The sequence below is a fragment of the Gopherus evgoodei genome, chromosome 1 (genome assembly GCF_007399415.2).
Source record: "Gopherus evgoodei ecotype Sinaloan lineage chromosome 1, rGopEvg1_v1.p, whole genome shotgun sequence".
Taxonomy (NCBI): domain Eukaryota; kingdom Metazoa; phylum Chordata; order Testudines; family Testudinidae; genus Gopherus; species Gopherus evgoodei.
In genome coordinates, this window is record NC_044322.1 from 368,580,945 (window position 1) to 368,605,327 (window position 24,383).

General features: G+C 55.4%; 1 protein-coding gene across 2 annotated transcripts; it reads left to right on the plus strand.

The window, feature by feature from the left end:
* The first annotated feature begins 1,192 nt into the window (after positions 1 to 1,192).
* LOC115638091 (C-type lectin Cal-like) lies at positions 1,193 to 24,124 on the plus strand. 2 transcript variants are annotated; one of them, XM_030539763.1, is made up of 6 exons: positions 1,193 to 1,325; positions 8,838 to 8,917; positions 9,660 to 9,772; positions 16,056 to 16,196; positions 20,613 to 20,724; positions 23,808 to 24,124. In XM_030539763.1, exons 2-6 carry the CDS (start codon positions 8,851 to 8,853, stop codon positions 23,921 to 23,923), a joined length of 549 nt encoding a protein of 182 aa, XP_030395623.1. In that variant the 5' UTR covers positions 1,193 to 1,325; positions 8,838 to 8,850; the 3' UTR covers positions 23,924 to 24,124. The 2 variants fall into 2 exon arrangements, with proteins under 2 accessions (XP_030395623.1, XP_030395564.1); XM_030539704.1 differs by lacking the exon at positions 1,193 to 1,325 and adding an exon at positions 3,985 to 4,170.
* Positions 24,125 to 24,383: the final 259 nt, after the last annotated feature.

A 24,383-nucleotide genomic window follows, 5' to 3' on the forward strand; every position in this document is an offset into this window, starting at 1 on the left:
CATCAGTGTCCCTGATACTAAATACAGGAAGAACTGGCCGACTAATAGACCCCAGAAGGTAACTGTCAATGGGGAATCACTATTCACCAGGGGTGGATGTAGCAGAGTCTTACAGGGACCAGTTCTCAGCCCTATGACATTCAATATCTTCTGCAATGACCTGAAAGAAAATATAAAATCTCTGCTGGTGCTATTAGCAGGTGAGAGCAGAATTGGTGGAGCAGTAAATAACAGTGGGGACTGATCAGTTCTGCAGATCTACCCTAGTGAAACCAGATGCTCTGGGCTGGACACAGAACTCACTGGTGGGGTCTCTGACCCATGTGATGCAGGAGGTCAGACTAGATGATCTCAATAGTCCCTTCAGACTTTAACATCTGTGAAAACCAAGGCTCCCAGCGTGCCCCAGGCCCCTCACAGGCCTTTGGTTCAGCGATGTTGAGCCTGTGCCCAAGTCCCTGGATAACAGACCCTGAGTCTACAGCCTTTTCCCCAGTGCAGTCTGTAACAGGCAGCCCAGGCCATCGCTCCGTTGGCAGCACAGGGGCTGACTGGCACCATCACTGGATGGTTTGGGTTGTCGCCCCTCTCCCCCATTCCCCACCTCCCATCGTTGTCAGCAAATACAAGTGAATAAGGGGGAGAGAGACCTCGATTTACAGCACTTGGTGTGAGTCCGATTCCTGTCACAAGAGTCACTCAGGGCTTGGGGGCTCCAGGTAGGTGTATATGGTGATGACAGGTGTCTTCTGCGGTGTGCTCACGGACACAAGTGGGTGGATGGGGGGGCTGAGAGACAGCTGAGGGGGCATGCATTGCTCACCCCCGGATGCTCAGGGATAGGTGTGGGTGGTTGGTGGGTGCTCACATCACAGGTCTGGGTGGGGGTGGGTCAATCAGGCAGGAAGTTAACCCATTGCTGTGTCCCCCCATCATGCTCTCTCTGCAGGAATCCCGCCCCATGGGCCCTCTGGGCCCATCCATCTGCCTCAGTGCCTGCCCCAGCGCCCCCTTCCCGGTGCCAGGCTGTGACTCAGCAGCAATAACACTCGCCCTACCAGCCACGCCAGGGCATCTCAGGGGGCAGCAGGAAACTGAGCAGAAGCGGAGGCAGATTGTCATCTCTTATCTGTGCCATCACTGGGTTTGAACTGTCACATCTGGTCCCATTTCCAAATTCATCCTCCTCCTTCTTTCTCCTCCTGCTGTCCCTCCCCCTTGCTGGGCTATAAACCCGCCGGAGACCCAGAATCCAGCACAGGCTGAATTCCAATACCCAGTGCTCTGGACCAGCCACCTAGACAGACAGACAGACAAACGGACAGGTGAGTCCCTGCCCCCTCCAGTCCCTTCTCTGCTCCGTGCTGGGTGCTGGGATGGGGCCTGGTGGCTGGACTTGCCCTGTGTGAGCTGCCTGGGCCCTGGAACAGTGTCTAACTGGCTCTCCACCCCCACAGCCCTGCTCCCCGCCCTCCACCCCATATGGACCAGAGCTGAGTGTCCTGTCCCAGGGAGCAGTGCCCAGGGCCCCACCCTCCCTGGCTGGCACTGAACCGGGTGTCTCCCCCTTTGTGAGGCCTGGCACATCACCCCCTTCAGGGTGGCCCCTGGCCCTCATCCCCCTTTGGATTTCCCTCACCCCAGGGATATTTCATAAGCCCTTTCAACCCCCACCCCGACGGAGCAGGGAGGCAGGAGGAGGGGTGGGGGAACCCCTCATAGTAAATCAGGGAGGGCAGGAAGGGTGGTGAAGCATCCACAGCAGAGCATGGAGGCAGAGAGGGGTGGGGAGCCTCCACAGAAGATCAGGGAGGGCAAGAGGAGTGGAGGGAACCCCCACGATAGAGCTGGGAAGCAGAAGAGGTGGGGGGAACCCCCTCAGCAGAGCAGGCTGGTGTGGCAGGGAGCTGACAAAGAGTCTAATCTCCAGCCAAGCTCACCCTTGCTGCGGCCGTGGGGTAACACGGGGGCCCACAGCTCTGGGTGTCCCCAGCGGAACAGTCCAACCATGGGGGGGTTGTTTCCAGTGGGGTCCTGCAGGGATCAGTTCTCGGCCCTACACTAGTTAACATTGTTATCAGAGACCTGGAAGGAAACATAAATCCGGCACTGCTAAGTTTGCAGGGGGCACAGAGTTGTGGGGATGGTAAATAATGACGAGGGCAGGTCAGTGGTGGAGAGCGATCTGGATCTCCTGGTAAACTGGGTGCAGCAAACAATACGGCTCAGTATGGCTACATGTAAATGCAGACACCTAGGAACACAGAGCACAGGCCAGACTTACAGGATAGGGGCCTCTGTCCTGGGAGGCAGGGACGATGTAAAATATTTGGGGGTAGCGGTGGGTAAGCAGCTGAACATGAGCTCCCAGCACAAGCTGCGGCCAAAAGGGCTAATGCAAACCTGAGATTTAAAACCGGGGGAGTCTCAAGTCGGAGCAGCGAGGTTATTTTACCTCTGTGTTTGGCAGTGGTGTGACTGCTGGCTGAATCCTGTGCCAGTTCTGGTGTTCCCGGTTCAAGAAGGATGTTGATAATTGGAGAGGGGTCAGGGAAGAGCCACGAGAAGGATTAAAGGATTAGAAAACCTGCCTTACAGTGCTAGACTCAGGGAGCTCAATCTGTTCAGCTGAGCAAAGAAAAGGTTAAGGGGTGATTTGATTCCAGTCTCTAAATACCTACATGGGGACAGATATTGAGCAATGGGCTCCCCAGTCTAGCAGACGAAGGTGTAACACAGTCCAGTCCTGGGAGCTGAAGCTAGACAAATTCAGGCTGGAAATGAGGCAGAAATTTTTGCCAGCGAGAGTAACTGGAACAACTTCCCCAGGGTCGTGGTGGATTCTCCATCGCGGGCAATTTTAAAACCGACACTGGATGTTTTTCTAACAGCTCCACTCTAGGCACTATTGTGGGGCAGGTCTCTGGCCTGTGTTTTACGGGGGTCAGACCAGGTGATCCCATTGGTCCCTCCTGGCCTTGCAATCTATGCATAAAATTCACAGTAGGAGTCAGCTGGTGCTTGGAAATGAGATGAGGGAAGTTACCAGGTGTCACGAATTCACAGGGTCTGTGCTGTGCCCGGCCTTTAAACAGCCTCACTAGCCCCAGACACAAGCAGCCAAACCACAGACATATGAGATCAGAGTCACTTCGGGGCAAGTCTGACACCGCTTTCATTGGGCCACAGTCAGCACCTACATAGCAGGGTAATGGGCTCCCTTGAAATGCAGCAGAAAGATGGACCCAAGGGAGCCTGGGCAGCCCAGAACAGGGCCAACCCCTCGGCCACAGGCAGCACTTACAATCCAGTCCTCGTGGACCTGACTGTCCCCGGCTCCATACGTCACCATTTACACCAGGGCCTGGTACGTGTAAATCGCCGCCCAGGGAGGATGGTGCATTTCACAGTCTCTTTGCACAGGTGGAAATGACAACACTCAGTTCAGGGCGCTGAGGAGCCAAGCACAGGGCACGTGATGGCCCGAGTGCTCCCCGGGCTTGAGGGCTGGGAATTGGGAAAGTTGCTGTTCTACCCTGCACTGATGGGGGCCAGGCCCCAGCTGCTGTGAGTCCAGTGACCCCCGTGGAGCTCTGGCCAATTCTCACCCACTGGGGTTCTAGCCCCGGTGATTCCAGCGGAGCTCTGAGCAAGGCCCACCCTCGGGGGCTCTGACCCCAAGGACTCCAATAGCCCCACACCAGCCTGTACCCACTGGGGATCCCCCCACTGACTGCAGGGGGACTCCAGCTGATTTACACTCCCTGGGGCTCTGCCCTTAACTTTCCATGGGACAAGATGGACGTGAGCAGTTGGACCAGTCAGGGCCAGGGCATGATGGCTCCCTACAGCCACACTGACCTCAGCGCTGACCGATGGTGGGTGGGGAGGGGGAAGGAAACAGCTTTTATTTTATTTGTTATCTCAGCCCTGACAAACACTTCCTCTTGCTCAAAGCCCGGCTGGTGGCTGGGTCCTGGCTTCTCTTAGCTCGGTTTGCCTGGGCGTTAAATGTTTGTAGCTGCCATCGGCTCAGATCTGCATGTTCAGTACTGACACCCAGTCCCCTCCCCACACTGGTCTATAAATGCCCCGGGCCTGGCCAGTATCCCATGCAGGCTGCACTTGGACTGGCCTTGCACCAGAGCAGCTGCCCAGCGAGTCACTCAGGTGAGACCCTGGCTTCCTCCAGCTTCTTCCTCCTCCTGCACTGGGGGGCTGGCGGCAGCTGATCTTTTACGGGGGTGGGTGGCCAAGCTTGTCCCATGTGTGTTCCCTGAGCCCTGACCCTGGGGCCGTCTCTGTCTCACCCCTTCCTCCCACCCAGCACAGCCCTGCACATGGGACGCTAATGCCCTGCGGGGCTGTGCCCAGCGCTCTGCCCCTCCAGGAGCTGTCCCAGCCTCCAGTCCTGTGTCCAGTCCCTGCTGGAGCATCGCTGTGCAGGGCGGCTCTCCCATTTGTCTCCTTCTTCCAGTCATGGTGCAATGGGGGTCCCAGCCCCCACCATGGGGTGCAGTATCTATAACCCTGCCCCTCCCCACCATCCGAACCACACAGTGTTGGCTTTCCAGACACACGATCTCCCTGGAGCTGGAGATCTGAGTGTGATTCAAACACCTGTTAGTGGGGAAAAGGCCCCAGGGGCGGGGTTAGTGGGTGTTTCGTGTACCAGGTGCTGGGTGATAACACGAGAGGCTCCAAGTCTCTACCACTAACCCAGCTCTCTAGTCAGAGAACGATTGCAGAGGTGCTGCACCTGCAGCTGGCATTCCAGCCACGTGCACACAGACTGGCCTCCATCCTGGTGGCACTGGGGCCTCTTCCAAACTCTTCTCTTCTGCTACCTGTGCCCTCCCTACACATTCTATATAGGTGGCTATCGAATGGACCTGCCAGCCCCAGCACTGGGGGAGAGAGGGGCAGCGGGAAATGGCAAATGCCCCTTCTGAGAACCACTTTGCTCTGCAAATGGGACCCTGTGTCCTGGGACCCAGATCCCATCTGAGTGACCATGGCCTCCCTGCTGACCCCCCCTTCTCCCCACCTGCAGCCCTGGTCTGGGGAGTCCCTGGAGATGCTGCTTGCAGAGCCCAGCCACTGAGGAGCTGGGACCTGGCTCCATAGTGGGTGTCCAGTTCTGTCCCTGGGGCCCGGCTCAGTGAGGGGTGGAAGAGGAAGGGCCCTTCGGACCCAGGGAGATGGGCTTTGAGCTCGGTGCCCGACAGCTGGGGGCTGGGATCCCTCTGGGGTCCTTCCAGCCCAGCCAGACCCTTTAGCAAACAGCCCCAGCTCTGAAGCACTGAAATGCCCCATGAGGGATGAGGGGGGCAGGGCCGTCCTTAGCCATAGGCAGAATAGGCAGCCGCGTAGGGCACCACTCTGCCTGGGGGCACCGCTCTGCTGGGAGCCTGGACAGACGGGAAGCAGTGGAGCATGTAAGAGCAGGGCTGCTGGGTCCTAGAAAGAGCCGAATGCTGCACAGTCTGAGGAATGGGATTGGCTGCTGGGGTCTCTGGGAGGGGGAGGTGGAAAGTGTCAGGGACTCTAACCCCGACGGCAAAGTTCGTTGTCTGACCGCAAGAGAGACAGGCAACACCAGCAAGGTCCGATCAAAAGCTCTTTATTGACAAGTGCACGCATCAACAGAGAGCAGCTCGTCTGCAGAGAGAACCAGCCCCCTCTTTACATCTTAGTATAAGCCTATATAGACAGTTCCATCGCGTCATAAATTATTCACTGGAGCAACCCACCCCCTTCTTCTAACAACTAGAAACTAGACACCTTTAGTATACATGCATGCCTAAAGTTAGAAATGTAGGGGAGTTAAAAACAAACAAAGAACAAAACCAGGGAGTGAAAACAAGGAGGCTGGGAAACTAGGGCTCTTATCAGTTCCTGGAAGGATCTGCTCCTAGCACAGCACATCTGGTACTATGCCAGGAATGCAGCCTCTCCCTTATCTCACTTTTTCCCAGGGCTTGTGAGACATGCTGCTGCTTCTCAGTGTTTTCCACTCAGGGATTACCCACAAACCTCTGTTAGCCTGACTTTGGTCAGGTTGCCATACCTGGTTTTGTCTGCTATATCTTTATTCAGGCCTAACAAAAGAAATCACCTGTGAGTGTTACTCTTTCCCCCCAGCTGAGGTTGGGTGAGGCAGGATCTGTGGCTCTGGAACCAGTATCCTTTGTTGTCCCCCATAACATCCATTCTTCTCCCCCCTGCCCCACGGAGCACCCCCTCCTTTCTCCCTCCTCCCCAGGAGCACCCCTCTCTCTCCCCTCTCTCCCCTCCGTCAGGGCTGGGTTGGGTGAGGTGCTGGGGGGTAGGTGGGGGGAGGGCTGGCTGGCTGGCTGCCTGCTGAGGAATGAAAATGAAAGGAACTCACTTCCTGGGCAGGCAGCCAGGATTGGAATGTCACACAGGGCTGGGCTGGGGTTAGCCAGATGTGTGAAAAATCAGGATAGGGGATTGGGGTAGGGTGAGCAGATATCCCTATTTTATAGGGACAGTCCCAATTTTGGGGTCTTTTTCTTATATAGGTTCCTTTTACCCCACCCCCGCACCCCTGTCCTGATTTTTCACACTTGCTATCTGGTCACTCTAGGTGGGGGTAATTGGTGCCTATATAAGACAAAGCCCCAAATATCGGGACAGGCCCTATAAAATCAGGACATCTGGATCTATCACCCTCGCTGGGGAGTGCCTCTCCCCGGGCTGGCAGCTGCCAGAGATCCATCTCATCCGGGGGGAGCTGCACAGGGCAGGATGAGCTGCTGTGGCTCCATGGGTGACCTGTCCCTGAGATCAGATGCTGTGCTAACTTCACCATGGTCTGTTGGGCTGGTGGTGGTGCCCATTGGTGTGTGATTGGACCTGAGGGTTTGCTGCTGCTGTTGCCACTCTGCACCCCAGAGGTGGATTTTGGGGTCCTGCAGTTGTCCATCTATCTCCTCCTCTACTGCAGCTGTTGGACCAGCAGGCCGGGGGGTGAGCCAAGCATGAAAGCAGTACTGTGTTGCCATTTAGATTGTCATTTAACAACTTTGTTTGCCAAAAATTCTTGCTAACAATCCTAAATCCAATTTCAACATTTTTTTTTTAAAAAATCAATATCTTAGCCAAAAACAGAAAATTAAGTTGTTGACAATTATTAGTGACAGGTTTGGTTTGAGGCAGGGAGTGGGCCAGTTTTCATTAGAGAAACAAAAAATGTTGACTGACTTTCCTATAGCCTGTTACTCCTGATAAGAGCCCTCCAACAACTGTAATATGCTCATCTCCTTACCAGTGTATAAAGCAGGGGTTGGCAACCTACGGCACACGTGTCAAAGGTGGCAGGTGAGCTGATTTTTGATGGTATGCAGCAGCAGGCTGAGCGGCTCAGCCCATCACTGCTCTGGGGTTCCGGCTGCTGCCCTATTGCCAGCTGGGATACCAGCCATCAGCCCCACTCAGCATCTGCTGCTGGCCTGGGGACCCCCAAGGAACCCCAGGCTGGCAGTGGGCTGAGCAGGCCAGTTGAACCACTCAACCTGCTGTCAGCCTGGGGTTCCATTCACTCAGCCGGAAGCGGGCTGAGTGGGCTGGTGGCGGGCTGAGCAGGGCCGGTGGGGGGTTGAGTGGCTCAGTCTGCTGCCAGTCTGGGGTGCCAGCAGCACTCAGCCTACTGCTACTCCGGGATTCTGGCTGCCGGCCCCTTGCCAGTCAGGAGCTCAGCCGCCAGCCCCACTCTGCCTCCTGCCAGCCTGGGTGAGCAGAATCCCAGGCTGGTAGCAGGCTGAGGGGGGGTTGGCGGACGGGATCCTGGCTGGCAGGAGTTGGTAGTCAAAACCCCAGACCAGCAGCGGACTGAGCAGAGCCTAGGATCCTTGTCTAGGGTTCCAGCCACCAGCCCCGCTTAGCCCGCTGCCGATTTGGGGTTTCATTTACTCAGCTGGCAGTGGCCTGAGCAGGATTGGATTTTTGTATGACATAACTAAATCAAACAAAATAGGAAAACAAGAGCAACTAATGACAAAGTGCAAGAACCTAGAGAGCCTCCTGAAGCACGGTGATAGTTTTGATTTAAATGGACTTGAACTGTACGAAGAATTGAGTACACTGTCATCAATGCTGCCACATGCAAAATCAGTGATGGACATTGTACAGTTTTTACGGACTTTGTGCTTTTACGGACATTGTACAGTTTATTCATACCCGCAAACTTGTTGACATATATCCTAATGTGTACATCGCCTCTAGTATTCTACTGACAATTCCTGTAACAGTAGCATCAGGAGAATGGAGTTTCTCAAAACTAAAGCTCATTAAAAACTATCTCCGCTCTACAATGAGTCAGGAACGCTTAACTGGTCCTGCTATTCTTGCAATCGAACAAGACATGACTTTGTCTTTGTCATACGATGACATTATTACTGATTTTGCAGCCAAAAAAGCCAGAAAGATTGCTTTTAATTACAAACAAATCTTTGTTTCAATACCTCTTCATATAAATTTCCAATAAAATTGTGATAAATTAAAAAAATGATATTATTTGCATCATTCTGTCATATCAGAATTTTTTCTATAGTACTGCTTCTTTAGTGCTAGTCCATCAGCATTACAGTGCGCTTTATTAAGTTAAACTGGTTTTAATAACGTGAATGTGGCAAGTTTTCCAATACTGTAAGCTTATGTTTGTGTTGCTAAGAGCAGATCAGGCACAGGGGCACCAGTTTAATAATCTCGCCTAGGGCACCATAAATCCTAAGGACGGCCCTGGAGGGGGGGATCATTCTGGGGGGTGTCTCAGGATCTCATGGCCCCATCTCCCTTGTGTGTTTTCTCCCCAGGAGAAGCGAGAAGATGGGGCCAGTCACCTACTTCAGTCTCTGCCTCCTCTGCTGCCTGATCTTTAACCCCTCGCTGGCAGGTGAGTCCCTGCCCAGCCCCTCGGAGCTGGAGCCCCCGGGTGCTGGTTGCCATGGTGGGAATTGGGAAGTGAATTCATTTCCCTCATTGCTCCCAGAGCCACTGCCCATCTCCTGCTGCTGGGGGTCACTGCCCCGGGGGAGCCCAGGCCCTGCAGCCCGTCCCCAGGGAGCAGGTGGCAGAATGTGGATAAGATGCCTCCATGGGTCAGCTCTTCCCCTGAGATTTGGGTGCTGGGTGATAACTAGTCCCAGTCTGTGCTAACCCCATTGCTTCCCCAGCTTCACCCCTTGCCCCTGGGTGTCCCCTTCCTGCCCCCTGGCAGCTTCCCTGGTCCTGCTCTTCCACATGGCCCAGGAGGAGTCGGGGAGAAGCTCAGGGTGGCAGGAATTGGGCTGCAGCTGAATGAGGCAGGGGCAGGAGAGGGTCTATCAGTCATCCCACAGTCACTGGCTCCTTCCTCCCCCCAGGGAGCCATGGGAAAGGAGCCAACATCCCATGCGAACCCAGAGGCCCTGCCCTGCTGGGATCCCTGCTCAGAGCTGGGTTTCACGGGGCCCGTTCTGTTGATGTGGGATCTGGGCAAACCCAGCTTGTTCCTTCAGTGCCAGGGCCTTGGGGGTCCTGCCAGCCAGACACAGCCCCAAAAGGGATCCCAGTGTTGTTTGTCCTAACTGAAAGCTGCAGCTGTGTCTCTGAAACTGCCTGTAACCACAATGTCCTGTCCCCACCATTGCCCCCAGCCCCCTCTCTCTCAGCAGGGGCATTGGCTGGGCCCTGTCCCGAGGGCTGGCTCTCCTTCGAAAGCAACTGCTATGGATACATCTCCCAAGACAAAACCTGGATGCAGGCTGAGGTGAGAGCTGGGGGCAGCGGGGCTCAGGGCTGCTGGGCTGGAGCTGGATGCTGGGGGATGGGGAGGTTTAGGGTGAATATCAGAGTCAGTGAGCTGGGCTGGGTAGGGCTCATAGATTCATAGACTTTAAGGTCAGAAGGGACCATTAGGATCATCTAGTCTGGGAAATCTGATCCAGTGGGAGGGGTTGGGGGAGGGTTGTCAGCTCTCTAATCCCACACCCCTGCCCTACCCCTTCTCCGAGGCCCCATCCCCACTTGCACCATCCCCACTTCCTCTGTCACTCTTCCCGACCCTCACTCACTTTCATCAGGCTGGGCCAGGGGTTGGGGTGTGGGAGGGGGGTGAGGGCTCTGGCTGGGAGTGCGGGCTTTGGGGTCAGCCCAGAGATGAGAGATTTGGGGTGTTGGAGAGGGCTCCAAGCTGGGGCAGGGGGTTGGAGTGAAGGGAGGGTATGGGCTCCAGGCTGGGGAGTGTGGGCTTTAGGGTGGGGCTGGGGATGAAGGGTTTGGGGTGGAGGAGGGAGCTCCAGCCTGGGACCGAGGGGTTTGGAGTGAAGGAAGGGATGCATGCTCCATTTGAGGGTGTTGGCTCTGGAGTGGGACTGGAGATGAGGGGTTTGGGGTGCAGGAGAGAGCTCTGAGCTGGGGCAGGGGGTTGAGGTTTGGGGAGTAGGTCATGGCTCTGGTGGGGCCCAGGATGAGAGGTTTGCAGTGCAGGAGGGGCTCAGGGGTGGGCATGGGGCTGGGATGTGGGCAGGGTGTTTGCTCCAGGAGGGAGATTAGGTGCAGGAGGAGACTCAGGAATGGGACAGGGGATTGGGTGTGGGAGAGAGTTTGGGGTATAGGGTCCTGGCAGAAGTTAATGCAGCTCCTAGTAAGTGGTTGCCAAGTCCCTATAGCCCCAATGCATATGGGTGGCCAGGGAGGCTCCGTGTGCTGCCCTCATACCCGCAGGTGCTGCCCCACAGCTCCCATTGGTTGCAGTTCCCAGCCAATGGGAGCTGCGGAACTGGCACTTGGGGCAGGAGCAGCACGTGGAGCCTCCTTGGCTGCCCATGTGCCTAGGGGCCGCAGGGATCTGGCGGCCGCATCTGGAAGCCACGCGGAGTCAGGGCAGGTAGGGAGCCTGCCTTAGCCCTGGGTCTCCGCTGAGCTGCCAACCGGACTTTTAACGGCTCTGTCAGTGATGCCAATCAGAGCCGCCAGGGTACATTTCCGACCAGGCGTTCTGGTTAAACACTGGATGCCTGGTAACACTAGCTGGGAGCCCAGGGCTGGCACATTTCCCACTGCCCCAGACAGAGCCCTGGGAACAGGCTGAGAAGGAACAACCTGCCCTGGCCAGGCTGGGGAGCAGAATACAACGTAAACATAGCTCCTCGTGGGGCGCGATCTCCTCTGACCTAACATGCTAGTCATGCGCTGTGTCTACCAGGGACATCAGGGACTGCCTGGGCCCAGGTGGGGTCATGTCTCTCTCTAGCAGCCGGCTCTGGAAGGGCCTGCTCCTTACTTGCTGTTACCAGAGCAGCTCCCTTAGCTCCGATGGCAGAGCTGTGCTGAAGGTCTCTGGTTCCATCCCCATTGCTGTCTGGCATGTGGCCAGGCAGTCACTGCACAGGACATGAGGGTGGTGATGGTGCCCTGTGTGTATAAGAACAGCCATACTGAGTGAGACCAATGGGCCATCTAGCCCAGTATCCTGCCTTCCAGCAGTGGCCAGTGCTGGGTGCTTCAGAGGGAATGAACAGAACAGGTCAATTATCAAGTGATCCATCTCCTGTCACACTTTCCCAGCTTCTGGCAAACAGAGGCTAGGGACACCATCCCTGCCCCTCCTGCCTAATAGCCATTGATGGATCTATCCTCCATGAATTTATCTAGTTCTTTTTTTAACCTTGTTATAGTCTTGGCCTTCATAACATCCTCTGGCAAGGAGTTCCACAGGTTGACTGTGTATTGTGTGAAGAAATACTTCCTTTCGTTTGTTTTAAACCTGCTGCCTATTAATTTCATTTGGTGACCCCTAGTTCTTGTGTTATAAGGAGTAAGTAACACTTCCTTGTTTACTTTCTCTGCACCAGTCTTGATTTTATAGACCTTGATCATATCTCCCCATAGTCATCTTTCTTCCAAGCTGAAAAGTCCCGGTCTTATCTCATGTCTTATCCCAGTCTCCTCTCATGTGGAAGCTGTTCCATACCCCAAATCATTTTTGTTGCCCCTCTTTGTACCTTTTCCAATTCCAATATATCTTTTTTTGAGATGGGGTGACCACATCTGCACACAGTATTCAAGGTGTGGGCATACCATGGCTTTATATAGAGGCAATATGATATTTTCTATCTTATTATCAATCCCTTTCTTAATCATGCCCCACATTCTGTTTGCTTTTTTGACTGCCACTGCACATTGAGTGGATGTTTTCAGAGAACTATCCACAGTGATTTCAAGATCTCTTTCTTGAGCGGTAACAGCCAATTTAGACCCCATCAATCATTTTCTGTGTGTATTTGGGATTATGTTTTCCAATGTGCATTACTTTGCATTTATCCAGGAGCGGCACCAGGGTTTTTGGAGCCCTAGGCAGGGGTCCTTCCGCGCTCCCGGTTGTTGGCGGCAATTCAGCAGTGGGGGGGGTCCTTCTGCACTCCCGGGCTTCGAGGCACTTCGGTGGCGGGTCCCGGAGTGAGTGAAGGACCCGCCGCAGAATTGCCGCCAAAGACCTGGAGCATGGAAGGACCCCCCGCCACCCGAATTGCCACCCCCCCTAAATCCTGGCATCCTAGGCGATTGCCTAGGTCACCTAAATGGAAGCGCCGGCCCTGCATTTATCCACATTGAATTTCATCTGCCATTTTGGTGTCCGGTTGCCCAGTTCTGTGAGATCCCTTTGTAACTCTTCACAACTGGCTTTGGACTTAACTATTGCGTAGTTTTGTATCATCTGCAAATTTTGCCACCTCACTGTTTACCCCTTTTTCCAGATCATTAATGAATATGTTAAATAGGACTGGTCCCAGTACTGATCCCTCGGGGACACAGCTTCTTACCTCTCTCCATTCTGAAAACTGACCATTTAGTCCTACCCTTTGTTTCCTATCTTTTAACCAGTTACTGATCTATGAGAGGACCTTCCCTCTTATTCTATAATAGCTTACTTTGCTTAAGAGCCTTTGGAGCGGGACCTTATCAAAGGCTTCCTAAATATCTAAGTACACTAGACCACTGGATCACCCTTGTCTACATACTTGACACCGTCAAAGAATTCTAGTAGATTGGTGAGGCATGATTTCCCTTTAAAAAAACCATAGTTGACTCTTCCCCAAGAAATTATGTCCATCTATATGTGTCTGACCATTTTTTTCTTTACTATAGTTTCAACCAGTTTGCCCAGTACTGAAGTTAGGCTTACTGGCCTGTAATTGCAAGGATCGCCTCTGGAGCTTTTTTTGAAAATTGGCATCACATTAAGTATCCTCCACTCATCTGGTACAGAAGCTGATTTAAATGATAGGTTACAACCCACCGTTAGTAGTTCTTCAATTTTACATTTGAGTTTCTTCAGAACTCTTGCATTACTATCATCTGGTCCTGGTGACTTATTGTTAAATATCAATTTGTTCCAAAACCTTCTCTAATGATACCTCAATCTGGGACAGTTTCTCAGATTTGTCACTGTCATAAACATACACATAAGGGCAACATAAAAAGCCCTCCTGGGCAGCTGTATTGAATCGTTACCTGTAAGTGGTTAAGAAGCTCAAATAACCTAGTTGGCACATGACCACAAGGGCCAACGAGGAAAAAAGATACTTTCAAATCTGGGGATGGGAGAGGTTTTGTTTGTGCTCTCTTTGTTGTTCCCTCTCTGGATGGAGAGAGAGAACAGACAGGAAAAACATCCCCTGAAAACATACCTGAAATGATCCATATAAGATTACAAACACTGTAAGTAAAGGCAAGGAAATGCGTTAGATTATCTTTTGTTTTAGCTTGTGAATTTTCCCTATGCTAAGAGGGAGTTTTATTCCAGTTTTTTGTAACATTGAAGCTGAGCCAGAGGGGAGTGGTCTGTGTTTTAAATCTTTTTATTACCCTGTAAAGTTACGTTCCATCCTGATTTTTGCAGGTGTGATTATTTTGCTTTCTCCTTAAATAAAGTTATTCCTTTAAGAATTTGATTGATATTCAGTATCTTAGAAACAAAGGGTCTGGTCGGTACTCTCATTATTCTTAAGCCTCCCCAGGAAAGGAGGTGAAGGAGCTTGGGGGAATACTTTGGGGAACTAGGGACTCCAAGTGACTCTTTTCCTGAATTTTTGTCTAAAGCACTTGGTGGTGGCAGAAATACCGTCCAAGGACAAGGAAAGGATTTGTGCCTTGGGGAAGTTTTTAACCTAAGCTGGTAGAAATAAGTTTACGGGGTGTTTCTTGCTGGTCCCCACATCTTTACCCCAGAGTTCAGAGTGTGGCGGGAACCCTGACAGTCACCTGAAAAGAATGGCTCAGTTTTGGGAATCTCCCTCACATCCTCAGCCATGAAGATCGATGCAAAGAATTCGTTTAGCTTCTCTGCAAAGGCCTTATCATGCATATGTGCTCCTTCAGCCTCTTGATCGTCCAGTGGCCCCACTGGTTGTTTAGCAGGTTTCCTGCTTCTGATGTACTAAAAAAAATTTTGCTGTTACTTTTAGAGTCTTTGGCTAGCTGTTCTTCAAATTCTTTGTTGGCCTTCCTAATTCTATGTTTAAACTTCATTTGTCAGTGTTTATGCTCCTTTCTATTTTCCTCACTAAGATTTAACTTCCACTTTTTAAATGAGGCCTTTTTGCCTCTCACTGCTTCTTTTACTTTGTTGTTTAGCCACGAAGGCACTTTTTTGGTTCTCTCACTATGTTTTTTAATTTGAGGTATACATTTAAGTTGAACCTCTATTATGGTGTCTCTAAAAATTTTCCATGCCACTTGTAGGGATTTCACTTTTTGCGCTATACCTTTTAATTTCTGTTTAACTGACTTCCTCATTTTTGTATAGTTCCCCTTTCTGAAATGAAATGCTACTTTGGTGGGATGCTGTGGTGTTTTCCCTGCCACAGGGATATTAAATTGTATTATGTTTGTAACTCTTCTGCCACGTGGAGCCAGTAGCAAGACAGGTCGGGTTCAATATCTAGCATTTCCTTTTCAACAATACAACACAGAACCGGCTCAAGCCATCACCCAGTGACCTGGGACAATTACACTCCATCCCTCAGGCACCTCTAAGAGGCAATACTTCCCCTCTCACAAGCACTGAGTCAGAGTGTACTAAAAACTTTTAATAAAAGGAGGGAAATAACTCAGCATTAATTTGGGAAAACACCCCACCTAGGGTTCATAAACACAATGACCCAACCCCAAGTAAGCTGAGCAGAGTCCTTTTCCCCTCAGGTTCCTAAGTCCAGCAACCCAAAGTCCCTTTAATGTGCCCATCCCTTCCTGTACCCCACTCACAGTTGCTGTCCTTAGCCAACACAGCCCCAGAGTTCAGAGGTTCATCCACAGAGTTCACCTCCCACCCTGTGTGGACAGGGGTGGGTAAGGAGGCACTTTACATGCTGCACTGCTCCACTCGCTCGTTGCCCCAATGGTCAATTGCTGCGTGTCTCTGTGGGGCTCTGCTCTGGCCCTCGCCACCAGCCTCTCTGTCAGTCGCCCTGCTGCCCACTTGTCATGCCTGTTTCATTGCTGTTAGGCTTCCAGGCTTGGGCTGCAGCCCGGGCTCCAGGAAACTGTGAGATCTGCCAGGAAATCCCCTTGGCCAGGGCTGCACTGAGGTCATGTGGTGCTAATTGCTCACGGGCACAAGCCGAGCGCCTTGCAGAGTCTGAGTGCCTGGGTCAGCACAGTGCCCTTCATCCGCCCCACCTGTGCTCTCCTCCCAGCATGACAGCGGGTGTGTCTGGCAGAGCCATGGCCCAGGGCAGACCAGTGCTCAGAGCAGAGCCCAGGAGCTGGAGCGGGAGGGACTGGGAGATGCCAGCAGAGCACAGGGTGGCTGTGGCTGTGCGGAGTGGGGTGGGGGCTGTAAGGTGAAGGGGGATGGAGGGAGACAGGCGGCTCTACCTGTTCCCCCCCATTGGTCCTGGGGGAGGGGAGAGGTGCTAACACGGGGTCCTGTCCCCTCACAGCCCTTGCTGCCTGGGGGAGGCAGGGCCCCAGAACAGAGCTGGACTGACTCCTGCTGCTCCCTGCCAGGGGGGATGGGGGGTAACTAGCTTTGGTTTCTCTTATTCCAGGTTGACTGCCAGAACCACTTGCAAGGGTCCCATCTCGCCTCCATTCACAATATTGGAGAAACTGAAATTCTGTCCGATTATATCAAGCGGCACCACACAGAGAAGAAACCAGTCTGGATCGGACTCTCAGACCCTCACAGGGTGAGTGCCCGGTGCCCACTCTGCCTCTGGCAGCCCCTCCCCAGCCCCTGGGCTCTGGGTCTCTGCTCAGTGAGGTTGTTGTTTGGGGCGGGGGTGGCACCAGAACAGGGTTTCCATTGGAACAGGGTGAAAAGGGGCTGTAACCGCCTGGGTTTTCAGTCACAGGATCGATCCCCAGCGCCTGGTGCAGAGTATAAGCTGCTGGTATTAATATTCACGTTCGTGACACTAGTGCCCAGGGACCCACCACACCAGCCTGTTGTACTCCGACCATACACGCCCGGCACGAGAGTCAGCCCGCCCCACATGGACGAGACGTCTAGACGAGGGCTCGGGGAAAGGGGCAGCCCCACGGGCAGAGCGACCAATGCGAGGGCAGCAGAGCCCTGGGAATGCTGTCACTGTGTGTATTCGTCCTCAGGGTGGGCCCAGTGATGGGGGGTCACCTGGCCAGCGGCGCGTCAGCTCCAGGCCTGTAGGGGGAGCCCCGGCGGGTCCCGATACCCACGCGACACAGGCTCAGGAAAGGGCAATGACTGGGGCTGGCGGAAACGGGGAGGTTGCAGATCCCCCCTGGCTACAGAGGCTTCATCACTTACAGCTGAAAGGGAGCCACCGCAGCTCTTGTTTGGCCCCTGGGCCAGTCCAGTTGCCACTCAGGGCTCTGCAGGCCAGTGCCGGGGAGCGGGTGGGGCCAGGGCCAGTGCAACCACTAGGCTAACTAGGCAGCTGCCTAGGGCTCCAAGATTTGGGGGCACCAAAAAGCGATGTCCGGCATTATGAGAGTCAGCTCAGCGGGCAAGGCGGGGAGCCCCTGCCTCGAGGGGCGCTGCGCAGGATGCTCAGTGGGAGCCTGTGGCAGAGCCAGGAGGAGACAGCCGGCTGGGCGCGGCGACCAGCGCGGCCGAGGGACGGAGCCATTGGGGGAGGCAGGATGTGCTCCTGAGTTCAGGTGAGCTTCGCCCTCCAACGCACCACACCTGGGGCTGGGCGCAGCCGCTTCCCGGGGCAAGGGAAAGTGAAACTAAACCCCGCAGAGCGACGGAGGGGAAAGGACTGACGCAGGTGCCGCTTCCAAACACCAACATCCCACTCCCCCGCCGGTGGCACTGTGCCAATGCCAATCCCTGATCCCCAGGGAGATCCTCACCTGCTCCCTGGGAGAGCCTGGCTCTGCCCTCCTTGCCCCTGGGTCTCACCCGGAGGGCGAAGTACTCAGAGCCTGGGAACGTTTAGAGACTCTGCGAGCTGGGGCATTCTCAGCCTCCTACTTGCTCATAGGGTCCCCCAGGCCAGAAGGGACCGTTGTGATCCTCTCCTCTGACCTCCTTGTATTAATTCTAATGAACAACGCCACATTACGCAGGATTCATTTTTGAGGGTTTATAAGAAGCGATGTTCCGGGGGCAGGGGAGGGGGAGCGCAAGGTGGAAGTTTTGCCTAGGGTGCAAAATATCCTTGCACCAGCCCTGGGTAGGGGGAGCTCTCCAGTCCAGTCTCTAGTCCAGCAAACAGCCTGGCATAGGCACCAACTTCCTGATTTCCCGGGGGGGCCCGACCCCTGCTACATCCAATGCCCTGCTCTTACTCCACCCCTCCCCCAAAAGTCCATCCCGCCTCTTTCTGCTCCGCCTCTTCCCCCTCCCCTGAGGGAGCCCCTAGATGACTGGTGCTTCCCCATACCGGGGGCGGGGGGGGAGGGCACGATCAAAAGGGGAGGTCACATGTTCCCCTCAGCCAACCCTCCCCTGTGCCCAGCCCGGGGCCACCGCACTCTCCCCATCCCTCGTTACCTGGGGGGGCTCTGTCTTCCCACTGCACCTGCCTCCCACCCTGGCACGTTCTGCCCCCCTCCCTGGTGAGAAGAAGCCACTTCTAACACCAGCCCCTCCTGGTCGCTGCTCTGCAGCCTGGCAGCTGCCTGACAGAGCCTGGCTGGGGAGGCGGTTTCTGATCCCTGCCCGGTTCGGCTGCCAGGGACTGATGCTGAGTGAGACGGAAACATGATGGGGGACAAACAGGGGCGGCTCCAGGCTCCAGCATGCCAAGCGTGTGCTTGGGGCGGCAAGCCGCGGAGGGCGCTCTGCTGGTCACCGGGAGGGCAGCAGGCAGGGGCCCTTCGGTGGCATGATGGAGCTGCGGGACCGGTGAGCGGCACAGCGGCCCCCGCGGCATGACGCCGTGCTTGGGGCGGCAAAATGTCTAGAGCCGCCCCTGGGGGCAAAGCTCCTGCTTGCTCTCCCCTGGTCCCCGGCACCCAAGCCCAGATGGGGAGCAGAAGCTGCCTCCCAGCCAGGCTCTCAGGCAGCCACCAGCCTGCTGTGCAGCAGAGCAGCATGAGAGGGGCTGGTCCGCCCCTTCTACACCCAGCCCTGCCTCCACCCACCCCTTCCCACCCCATTCTGCCTCCCCGCCCCGGAGCACCCACGGACTCTGTGCCTGTGCAGGCTGGTTTCCAGGCCAGGCTCAGTCAGTGTCTCTTCCTGGGGCCCTGCCCAGCCGCTGCTGCTCCCCCATAAACTCTGCACAGAGCTGCCCCCGCTGCAGTGTCTGACAGTCACAATCTGCTCCACACGCTGCCCCCCAGCTGCTGGTCCTGCACGTTGTTCCTCGGTGGGTTCCTCTGCATCCAGCGTCTCTGCTGCTCCAGGCTCGCTGTGCTGCTTGTCCCCGAGCCAGGCCATGGCCAACCCCTGCTTGTCAATCCACACAACCATCTGCCGAGGCTGAACAGGACGTTTCTGAGAGCTCTGGGCTGGGTGCATGTGGTGGGTGCTGCTGGCCCTGCTGGCGGGCCGGCAGCCGCAGAGCAATGCCGCCGGTGGCACTGGTGGGAGATGGGGGAGCTCCGTGGACAGCACTGCTGGGCAGCACAGACGCACCCTACTGCAGCCGCTCCTGTCTGGCCCCAGAGCGCGGGAGAGGCTGGTGTTTCGGGGTGTGGGGGGTGATGGCGCAGACTCCTGCACGAGGCTCCCTCCAGCCAACAGGCTGTCGTCACTTGCTAAACACGCCTGACTGCTCTTGGCCTCCTCACTTCTCACCATGATAAAAAGCCAGAGACAGAGACCTCCTGGGCCACGTTGCAGCCTTTCACCCCTCGGGGGGTGAACTGAGCCTGGGGCAGCATCAACCTCTGCCCCTCGGCAGCTCCCCCTGCACCCGCCCACGGAGGAGCTGCCCACCGAGGGACATGGCCCCGTACAAAACCCTGGGGAATTAATAACCCAGAACTCTGTTCAGGGACAAGGAAGGGGGGATCAGGACCCACTCGAATCCCTGAACACATGGACAGAACAAGGGGATTGTCGCCAACATTCCCGGCTCCGTCCATCGGCTGAGGTGCTGGCAGCCCACTCCAGGCGCATACGGCTTCTGCTTCCCTCCCCAGCAAACAGCCCAAGGGACACACGATAGAGGCAGGGCCATGGGCTGTCAGGATTAATGGTCGGAGCAGGAGCAGGAAGCGGCTCCAATACAAGGGTCAGAGCCGGAGTCAGGCATTAATAGCCAAGCCGAGGATCAGAGGCAGGAGGGGACCCAGGAGGCACATCAAGGGTCAGAGCTGGAGCCCAGGGTCAGGGTAAGGAAGCCGGGACCAGGAGCAAGCTGAGGCAGCCAGGACTGGGCAGGAGCAGGGCTGGGACACAAGCAGGAGCAGGAGGAGGAGCAGGGCTGGAGCAGGACAGGAGCATGGGGAGGAGCAGCAGGCACAGGGAGGATGGTGGCCGTGGCATGAACACACGGAGCAGCCCGACAGCTGCTGGGCTAAGAGCCAGCCAGCTGCCCTTCCTGCCTAGGCAGGGGGTGCAGTCAGGTGGGCGGCCTGCAGCCGGCTGGCTGTTCTGGGTGCGTCCCCAGGTGACTAATTCTGCTGCAGCCCCTGATCCCTGACAGTGCGAACCCCAGCTTCATCCAGCGCCCCCGTGCCCCAGACCGACCGCCGTGATCTCTGCAGCAGGGAGCAGAGTAACTCTCCTGTGGCTGGGCTTTGGGAGCATCGTCGCGTGGGTCTGTGCACACGAGCGAGACCAGGGGCAGCAGCGTGGGGCTGCGGGACAGCACGTGGGATGGTGCTGCAGGTGTTGCCGGTCGGGCTGTGCTGGAACCTGAGGGCAGGTTGGGGTGCACTCCCCTCGGCGATGTGGGGATGGCAGGGGCAGGGGGTGCTGGAGACTCTCTCTTCACTTGCTATTTTCATGCTTCTGAGGGTTGGGCAGGTCCTGGTGTAACTTCAGCTGCCAGTAAATGTAGCCCTGGTTGTCAGCGCTGACATTTCATAGCGATGATCAGTGTCTCCAGTGTCACTGGGCAGCCTCTGCCCATGCCCTGCCCATGGCCCCTCGGCTCTGGGGCACGTCTCTAGCTGTGTAACCTTGGGTTTGACAGGGGCTCTGCTCTCCTTTGTCTCTGCAGACTCTAAGCTGGAAATGGACAGATCATTCCCTCTTTAATTACAAAAATTGGGATACAAACCAACCTGATAGTCCGGGAGCAAATGAGCACTGCGTAGTGTTAGAAAGTCCAGGTAAGTCGGTGAATCAGACCCATATGCACCTAGAGGGGAACCCCGGCAGCGCCCTGACCACTCAGGTCCTGAGATACTGATCCGGGCTGGCGTGCAAATCCAGCGCGCTCTGGAGTGCAAATCCTTTCTCCTCTCTCTTCCCTGCCCCATGCTGGGGGGGGCAGTCAGGAGAGAACCCCTTGTGTGACCTCATAAAAATGCTGCTTACCAATTCCCCTGGGTCAGTTCACATCTCTGCTCCAGTGACAGGCAGGAGACACAGACACACACACACACACCCCGACCCCCGTCAGGGACTGTGCTGAGCTGTAAAAAGGTGACAGCTCTGAATCACTGTTGCACCCCTGCTGTGCAAACACTGATCCACACAATGATGTGGGCGCCAGAGCTGCATTTGGCCCCCTTGCAGGGTAGTGTTACTAACAAGCATTCACACACAAGCCGGCTGCTTGTGAAAGTGCTGCCCAGTCTCAGAGTGTTCACAGATTGAGCACTAATGACTGTTCCCATGGAAACTGGCTCCACGAGGGGATCATTAGCAAAAGCTGCAGCCAGGAAGCAGACCCTGGCGGTGGGGTACGTGACCGGGTGCTCACAGCGCCAGCGGGGAGGGGAAGAAGTTCCAAATAGACCAGACGGCGATGGCGACCAGCCCAGGTTTTCAATCTTTTTGTATTGGTGCCCCCTGTCGCACAGCCAGCCTCTGAGCGTGACCCCCGTTATACATTCACAACGAGAGGGGTCATTGAATGTAATGGGGACTCAGGGCAGGGAGCCACAGAGTCCCCGGGAGATGCTCTGGAACTGCTCCCCACCAAGACAGGCAGGACTTTGGGGAGCCCCCTCTCCCTTGGAACAGACTGTCTCCAGGGCAAGAAGCTCACACGGCTTCACCTCCTGGGTCTCTCCTTGGAGCATTCAGCATCCTCTGCCCCTCCGTGCGCTTCCCACAGTGAGCCCGCCTCAGCGGGGTCCTGGGGAAGCCACAGGGTCCTGCACCCCCACTTTGCAGTCAGACGTGACTCTCAGCCAGCCAGTAAAACAGAGGTTTATTCGATGACAGGAACACGGTCTAAAACAGAGCTTGTAGGTACAGAGAACGGGACCCCTCAGCCGGGTCCATTCTGGGGGGCAGTGAGCCAGACCCCCACGTCGGCACTTCACTCCTCGTCCCCAGCCAGCTCCAGACTAACAACCCCCTCCCACCCCTCCTCTCTGCTCAGCCCATTTCCCGGGTCAGGAGGTCACCTGATCCCTTTGTCTCCAACACCTTCAGTTGGCACCTTTGCAGAGAAGGGGCCCAGGCCATCAGTTGCTAGGAGACAGAGTGTCAGGCATTTAGGGGCACTGGCCCTTTGCTCTGTAGCAATCACACACCCTTATCCCACCACCTAGATACTTAAGAACTGCATAGGGGACACTGAGGCACCCACACAGTATTCAGAGAAAACATTAAGAACATTCCCAGTTTGTCACAGAGGGGTCATTTAATGGTAATGGGGACTCGGGCTGTCACCTCACAGAGCTGACAGCTTGTGACCCCCGTGTAACCACCCCGTGACCCCATGAGGGTCAGAATCCCAAGTTTGAGAACCCCTGGACTAGACTGTTGGTGGTTTCGAGGGGTCGCTTTGCAGATAGGCTGTGAACAGGAGGGGGTGAAATTCACAACGAATCCTCTGCCCGGTCCTGATCACTGAGTGCTGTGTCTGGGTGGGGCCTGCAGTGCCAGGGGGTGTGGGGAGTAAGGGGCAGGGCTGGGGATCTCAGACCAATTCCATTTATCACTGGGATAGGCCTGGGCCCACCATGAACCGGGTGTGTTAGACAATCAGACGCTGTGGTAACAAGCAGCCAACTGAGCACTGGGCTGTCTGATAATTGGTTCACATTTTACTGAAACACGAATTCTTTGTTACTTTTATAAACTATTCCTAAATTGCACCCAAAACATTATGTTAAAGGAACATGAAAGTCCCAGACTAAGGCTGCCCATGTAACCTTAATGGAGCCTCTGGTACGTGTGCACCATGATACAGTCTTGAGTTATTATAATAGTGGGAGATATACCTATCCCTTTGAACTAGAAGGGACCTTGAAAGGTCATCTAGTCCAGCCCCCTGCCTTCACTAGGAGGACCAAGTACTGATTTTTGCCCCACAACTCTAAGAACCTCCCTCAAGGATTGAGTTTACAACCCTGGGCTTAGCAGGCCAAGCCTCAAACCACTGAGCTATCCCTCCCCTCTGTGAGTTACAGGCTCACTGTCCATCAGGCCTGATGTCAGCAGATGGGTACAGCAGGGCTGCAGTCACTGGATGGGGATAGAGTCAAAGAGCAGCAGACACTCGCACCCAAGGGAACAGGGCACTGAGAACGGCCTATACTCCCCGCGGAGCTCCCTGCTGGGCCTGGGGTGCTGCTGAGGGGCTGAGCCCACCCAGCCCAGCCCCAGGACTGTCCTTCCCTGGGCTCTCTCTGGCCTGACTACACAGGAATACTACTGCCGGGCAGCCCCCAGGCACGAGCACAGACACCCCCAGAGCAGAGGGGTAACGGGGTCTGAGGGAGGAATGTGCTGCTCCGTGCACAGCAGGCCGGTGACACTGACTCCTGGGGCAGGGACACATCCCCTCTGCACGGTGGCTGAGCCCTGCCTGGGACAGATGTTCCCACGGATGTAGCCAGACCCAGGTGGGCAGGGCATGGAGCGGGCCTGGCTGTGGGGCAGCTCACTCAGCAGGGAAGAGGCAGCAGCCCAGTCCCTGAATGGGTGCCCTAGTCCTGGGGCAGAGTTCTCTCTCTCTCCTCTGCCCTCTGGCTGGGGTGGGGGAGGTAGGAGCAGTAGCACATGGACCAGGCATCTCCCCTTTCACACTGAGCCTCGGCCTCTCTTTGCAAGATGGGGCTGCCCCAATCTGGGGTGCTCAGGGCTCCATCCCACCCTCCTCTTCCTCAGAGCTGTGCACAGGAGCTGGGATCTTCTCCAAGGGACACAGAACGGGGTGCAGGAGGATTCACTGTAAGAGCAGGAACGTCCCAGGCTGCCCCACCCCAGGGGTCATTTCTGTTTTTCTTTCTAGGTTTTCAGAAATGGCACGATTATCCCTGTACAGACAGACACGCTTTCATTTGTAAGGGTAAACCTTATGGGAGGCGGGTCGCCTGGACCAGAGGGCTCCCAACACCTGGGCTCTGAGTGAATCGGGTCCCTCCGGCTCCCTAGGGAGACCAGATCCTGTGTCCCCGGCTGCAAAGTCCCTTCTGCAAAGCATCACTGTGTTACGCTGTGTCACTCCCGTTCTGCTCTGCCCCCTTCTCTCCCTGTGGCACCCACGCTCTGCTCTTCTCAGCAATCTCAGCACAGTGAAGTGATAATAAACTTTCCCTCCAGCATTCAGCTCATTGCATCTCCTTTCTTTTTTTCGTGACTCTGGCATGGACAGTTCCATGTGTAGCCTGATTCCAGCCTCACCACCCCAGATCCAGTCCTTCACGGGAGGAAAGGGACTGAACAGGGAATGAAGGCTCTGGTCTTCTGGTAAAAACATGGGGCATTGCTTCCCCTGAGACAAGGCCCATTCATCCCACTCCCCTCCCCACCACCCTGGGGGCGCTCATCCCTCCTGTCCTTGTCTCAGCGCTCTCCAAAGCAGGAC

Excerpts from the sequence above, each read along its gene's own strand:
- LOC115638091 (XM_030539704.1), top strand. The coding sequence starts at position 4,088 with ATGCCCCGGGCCTGGCCAGTATCCCATGCAGGCTGCACTTGGACTGGC. Across the intron at positions 4,171-8,837 it reads CTGCCCAGCGAGTCACTCAG|GAGAAGCGAGAAGATGGGGC; the intron begins GTGAGACCCTGG and ends TTTTCTCCCCAG. Across the intron at positions 9,773-16,055 it reads AAACCTGGATGCAGGCTGAG|GTTGACTGCCAGAACCACTT; the intron begins GTGAGAGCTGGG and ends CTCTTATTCCAG.